Here is a 7500-nt window from a genome sequence, read left to right on the forward strand (position 1 = left end):
GCATAAAAATATATTTTTATAAAAATTTATATATTAAACAACAATAATATCTAATATAAGTAGTTATATACTGTATATACTAAATAAATGTCTACTACTGTGTGTACTATAAATAAGACAAATAAATATAAGTAACAAATTATATCCCGGGTATTAAAACTTGATGTGTCATACAATATAAATAATTGGATGAATCAGTTACTTGAATGAGAGATTTAATATATATATATATATATATATATATAGTATATACAGTATATACTAACTGAGACAACAATAAAAACTATAGAGTTATATCCCATTAATACTAATGTTATAATTAAAAGGAAATATAATATATACTATTTAATATCCGTTATATAACTTATAGTATATATATATATATCGATTAATAATAAATTTATTATTATGTGATATATTTTATATATAGATGTGCCTCAAGTGACACTGGCTATGGGTGCCAACATTGGCAGCCAAATACGTGAGGGCAGTGACGTCTACTTTGAGTGTACGGTCCGATCAAACCCGTGGGTCATCGATGTTGGCTGGCTTTTCGAGGGTCGGCCACTCTATAGCGATACCGCAAACGGTATTATTGTTAGCAATCAGTCCCTAGTTTTGCAAAAAGTCAAACGTGAACACCGGGGCCGCTATCAGTGTACGGCTACCAATGTCGAGGGACAGTCGGCCAGTAATAAACTGTTTCTGAAAGTCAACTGTAAGTATATATATATACCGATACCTACCGTACACACACACACACACACACACACACACACACACACACTATCCTATCAATTGTTAATACTGTAAACAATATCTATTATAATCCATACATACAGTATATATACATACAGTATATATATATACAGTATATCAGTTGCACCTAGAGATGGGCAAATAGAAAGTTTCTAGAAAGTTTCTCATGAATAAATTTCTATAGAAATTTAACTTAAATTGTTATACTATGGGGGTGGGGGGGTGGGGGGGATCCCCATATCTATAGTTATTGTAATACTATATTATAATAAGATATAATATTATACTATACTATACTAAATTAGTACAATGATATACAAACGGTATAACCTATACAGTATATAAAATAATTGTATATGAATTGAATACAAATATTAGTTTTATAATATTGTATTCAATTATATATATATTATAAGTTTTTACTTTTTAATTAATAATTAAAATATTAAATAATAATATTTACGGTAATGTATTGTTATATATTATTAAAAAAAATTAATCATGGGGATATAACATAGATAGAATATTATTTTTTTAAAAAAAAACTTTCTAGAAAATTTCTATTATTTTTTATAAATTTCTCTCTCATTTTTTTTGCCAACACTACACAATTGATAGGGTAGGGTGTGTAGTGTTGGCAAAAAAAAAATGAGAGAGAAATTTATAAAAATAATAGAAATTTCTAGAAAAAGTTTTTTTTTTAAAAAATCTATCTATGTTATATCACCATGATTAATTTTTTTTTAAAAAAAAATAATATATAACAATACATTAGTTGTTAATACAATAGTTGTTAATACTGTAAACAATATCTAATTTGATTTTCCATACATACATACATATATATATATATATATATATATATCAGTTGCACCGGTATGCAAACCAGGACAGACCCTAATCTATGGTGTGGCCCGTAACGAAAAAGTCAACATCACCTGTCAAGTTGATGCCGAACCCGACATTGATCTGGGATTTCGATGGCTGTTCAACAATTCAGTGGATAAATTTGAACTGAAAGACTACCGGATAAACGGGTCGCACAGTGTGGCCGCTTATGTACCGCACGGTCGGGCCAACTACGGTACCGTCTATTGTTGGGCATCCAATCAGATTGGCAAACAAAAAGAGCCCTGCGCCTACAATATAGTGGCTGCCGGTAAGTTATAATTAATTTATTTATTTATTTATAATTAGTTAGCGAAACAATTAATTAATTTAATTATAATTTTTTTTATGGGTGGGTGTGTGTGTGTGGTGGGGGTTGAAGTAGTGAGGGTGGGGTTTAATTTTAGTGTAATTATTATGTTTATTATTATTTAATATTTAATATTTTACTAACAATTTTTATTTATAGTAATAATTTATTAATTAGTTTTTTTTGTTATAATTATATTTATAATTATTATTTTGTTTATAAATGTATTATTTATTATAGAGTATATACTGTATATATATATATATATATATATTATATTAATTTTTTACTAAATTATATTTCTATTAACTTTTAATTTAAATTAAAATTATTATTATTTAATATTTAATATTTTACTAACAATTTTTAAGTTATAGTAATAATTTATTAATTAGTTTTTTTTGTTATATATATATATAATTATTATTTTATTTATATATGTATTATTTATTATAGAGTATATACTGTATATATATTATATTAATTTTTTACTAAATTATATTTCTATTAAATTTTTAATTTAAATTAAAATTATTATTGTGCTTATTATTATTATTATTAACAATAATATTAATAAATTGTTGATTAACAATAATTTGTTGGCCAAAAAAATACCATAAAAAAATAATAACAAAAAAAATTAATGTAATGTATTTTTTTTTATTATTTTGTTGCTATTGTTGTATTGCAATAATATAATTAATTAAATACCAAAAAAAATAAATAAAGTATCTAACTATTTGTTGGATACAAATAATTGATTTATTTTTTTTGGTTACAACTCATTTAATATTATTATTATTATTATTATTGTTTTTGGGTGTCAAACAATTTGCTATTTATTTCACATATCAATTGCAATTTAATAATACCTTTTAGTTATTATTATTATTATATTATATACAATATTAATATATACTGTATATTAAATGAGAAAATGGTTTTTACTAATAGTGTTTTACTAATGCATTAAATGTGTTTATAATTTATAATATAAATGTTTTTTAGTGTGTGCTTTAATGGCAAAATTATATAATATATATATATATATATATATATATATAATTACATTATACAGTTAAGTATATATTATATAATATATTAAACAATATATTTTTAAGTATGTATTTAATATAAATATATTGTAATTTTTTTTAGTTGAATACATAAAATATATTCAAATTTATGTTTAATTAGAAACATATTTTTATATAATTACTATAATATATATCTACAGTATATATATATTTTTTTTATTTAATTTCCATATAATTTTCAATTTAATTTTTATAATCAAAGTTAATGTTAAAAATTTTTAATGAGATGAAAATGATATATATATAAATTTGACAAAAATTTGCAATTTTATGATTTAGAAATTTAATTATATAAATAATATAATTATATAATAAATTAATATATTGTGTTTATTATTAATAGTTTTTTTTAAAAAAAGACAATCTATTTCTAAATGATTTATTTATTTATAAATAAATATTTATAAAAAAAATAATTTTCAATTATTTTTTTGCTTATTATGGAAAGTACTACTAAAAAAATTTTAGCAAAAATTTTATTGATAATATTATTATGAAATATACAAATAAAAACTAAATAGTATTAATATATATATATATATATATATATATAACATAATACTATAATATAAATTGTTATTATAATCATTATATTTAGCTAAGTTTTAGCACAAACAAAATATTTATAAACAAAAATATGTTATATAACTCACCGGTAATGATATACTACTGTATATATATATATATATATATGAAAAAATATATATATGATATATTGAAATATTACTTATAAATTATATAAATAATGTGATGATATTACAGTATATTTTGTTTGTTTGTTTTGCTATACTATAAAATAACATTAGTAGCCAACACACACACACACACACACACACACACACACACACATACACAATGTTTAGCTAAATTCATTTATAATACAATAGATTAAATACATTATTACTAAAGTATTATTATTATTATTATTTTGCTTAACTTATATATAAAGTACAGTATTTACTTGAGTTGAATACATTATAAATGCATTTATAAAATTTACACACAATTAATAAATACTTAAATCATTAATAATATTGTGCTTAATATTTGCTTGTTTTTAATCAAATGGCTAGAAATATATAATATAAGCAGAAAAACAAACAAATAAATTATATAAAAAAAATAATAATATTTTCATTTAGTTGATTGTTGTGTTGACTTTGATTAATAGTTTAATAACTTAATGATATTATATAAAAATAATAATAATAATGATAAATAATAATATTATTAAAAAAAATCTAGTTATTTATTATTATAATATGAAAATTAAATATTCAACAACAAAAAATAAACAAAAAATAATATCAATTGTCGACACCAATTAATTTTGTATATATATTTAAATATAAATTTTAAAAAAAAAAATATATAACCATTTATTGGTCACTGTTTTTATATATATATATTAATATTATTATTAATAATAATAGCATAATAGTATTGGTATTAAATCTGTTATTTTTTAAACTAATTATTTATTATATTTATATGAATATATATTTTTAAAAATATTATTTTATTAAATATATTATTTATAATTGTCTTCAAATATTTATTTGTCTAAAAAAAATAATAGCAAAAAAAAATTTGTGACACTTTTTTATCTGGGGGTTTACACAATATATAAATGCAAAATAAATAAAACAAATGGTATTATTGAATGCAACAAACAAAAAATGATATTAGATTTATATATATATATATATATATATATATATATACAATGATATAATATATATATATATATAATGATATAATATATATATATATATATATATAATGATATAATATATATATATATATATATATATATGTTTATAATTCAAGCATTATTTTATTGATGAAAATTGATGCATATAAGTGATGCACTAGAGATTCATCATTACTTATTTGCACACAAATAATATCCAATTTTATTTTGTTTATATAATATATTATTATTATAAACAATAATATCATCAAATTTACTATTGATATAATAGATTTACTATATATATATATATACAGTATATATATAAATATATTATATATATATATTCTGTATGTATTGTCAAATTCAAATGACAACTTCAGTTACGTTATACTATATATATATATTCAATATATATATATAATATGCTAAACAAATAACAACATAAACAAAATGTTAGGGTAAAAAAGTTTTTATATTTTTATTTATATATATTAATATATAGTGTATATATATATATCAATATATATTGTTTTATTTATACATATAAAATAAAAGTGATTCAGATGTTTTTTTGTTTGTTATTTATTTATTTCTATATACAGTTATGACCATTAAATTTGTTTTTATTTTATTGCAATAAAACTATATAAATATATATATATCGATTTTTTATATGACAATATATCATAGTAGTAGTAGTATTATTATTATTACTACTACTATTAAACATATAGTCAATAAGTCAATAATATCCCACTCCCATCCCCCCCTATTCAACAGTGTAATTGATAAGATAGGACAGGAATGGGATAATAGAGAGAGAGAGAGAGAGAGAGAGAGAGAGAGAGAGAGAGAGAGAGAGAGAGAGAGAGAGGACTATGAGTGTCAATCAAATAAGGGATATTTGGATATATAGTTATGTACTGTATATATAAACAGTAGTATTTAATACTAAATATTATATATATATATATAAATAGTTTGCAAAACTATTTATATAAACTAGTTTTGACTTTAGTTTCAATTGACATGATTTATCCGTTTATATAATATAAGTACTAATACACTGACTGGTAGTCCATATACTATCGGACATGAAGTAGTTTGATGGGCACATGTAGTCTTATTTTATGACAATCTTTTTATTTTCCTCTCTCTCTATATCTCTCAAAAAAAACTACCTAAGCTTTCTCTCTCTCTCTCTCTCTCTCTCTCTCTCTCTCTCTCTCTATCTTACGATATGAACAACAATAACAATATATATATACTCTATATATATATATATATATATATAAATTGTTTCTGACAGGTCCTCCAAATCCAGTTAACGACTGTTATGTAACAAATGTGACACTCAGTACACTACTCGTACATTGCGAACCGGGAGATAATGGTGGCCTACGGCAAACATTTCACCTACAAGTCTACAATAACGACAGACGCCAATTGCACACCAATTTGACAGCCTATGACCTGCCAGTGTTCAACATCAGAGACCTGCCGCCGGCCACCGGGTTTACACTCAACGTCTATGCCTTCAATTCAAAGGGCAAAAGCGATTCAATTGCCATCAATGCCCGGACCGCTCAACTGCCCGAACGACACGCCAGGAAAGGTATGTAATATTGATATATATATATATATATATATATAGTATAGTATAAGTATAGCACCCATTGATTTGGCTGATTATATATATATATACTAATTAGTCATATATATTGTATTTAATCAATTTTTTCGATTTTTGAAAAAAATATATTTTTAAAAAAAAGTATTAAAAAAAACAATAATTATATTTCCAATAATTATAATAAAATTAAATAAATAACCAAAAGTTAAGTTTCCATTAATAACTAAATGCTATAACAATTTTTGTTGTTGTCTACATTTATTATTATTATCTATTGTTATAGCTGGATTAAAAAAAATATAGGATTATTATTTTTTTAACAGTAAAAAAATAAATATTTTATTTACTATCAAAAAAATAGTTGAATTATTTTATTTGTAAATTTTTTTTGGTTAGTATAAAACTGTCACAAAATATATTAATTATATTGTATATATATATTGTTAGGAAATATATTATTTTTTTTACAATTTAATACAATTTTGATTGACAGCTTATATAAGTATATATATATATATAAATATATATAAATTAGTGTAAAAAGTTTTATTATATAAATTTTTTTATATATTTTTTAAACATATTGTCAAAATTATAAATGAAAAGCGACTTTTGTTTTATTATTATTATATTTTGTATTTTCAATGATAATATGTTTTCTATAGAAAAACTGTTACTTTTTTGTTGTTTAGGGATAACAACAAAAAAAATCTATAGACTAGACTATTATTCATTTCATATATATATATATAATTATCAATAAACAATCATTAATTATAAGGAGTAAAAGTTTTTAATTAAAAGCACAAAACGGCTAAATGGGATTTTTACATAATATATATATATATATATATATACAATATATACTGTAATATACAGTAAAGTTAGAACTAATTTATTATTAAATATTTTAAGTGGGAAGTCACCCCCTAGACTATTATACAATATGTATATTATATACTGTATATATATATATATATATTTAATGGCTTTCTAACTAAAAATTTAATTTTCTATCTTATCTCTATCATCATCAACATAATCAACAACACTATTATCATTGATATATATACTTGTAGTTAAATTGAATCAACAAAAAATATTTTTTTAAGTGAGT

At 20.8% G+C, this 7500-nt stretch overlaps 1 protein-coding gene across 1 annotated transcript in view; it reads left to right on the forward strand.

The window, feature by feature from the left end:
- The window catches only part of LOC128966163 (hemicentin-1-like), a 34483-nt gene that overhangs the window by 21182 nt on the left and 5801 nt on the right, over positions 1–7500 (forward strand). Inside the window, exons 6-8 of the mRNA XM_054312978.1 lie at positions 431–718; positions 1628–1918; positions 6060–6365. Coding sequence (XP_054168953.1) covers positions 431–718; positions 1628–1918; positions 6060–6365 — 885 coding nt within the window. The remainder of the gene's footprint in view (positions 1–430; positions 719–1627; positions 1919–6059; positions 6366–7500) is intronic.

The sequence above is a fragment of the Oppia nitens genome, unplaced genomic scaffold (genome assembly GCF_028296485.1).
Source record: "Oppia nitens isolate AA-2021 unplaced genomic scaffold, nextdenovo-longstitch-racon4-pilon3 scaffold19_pilon_pilon_pilon, whole genome shotgun sequence".
Classification (NCBI taxonomy): domain Eukaryota; kingdom Metazoa; phylum Arthropoda; class Arachnida; order Sarcoptiformes; family Oppiidae; genus Oppia; species Oppia nitens.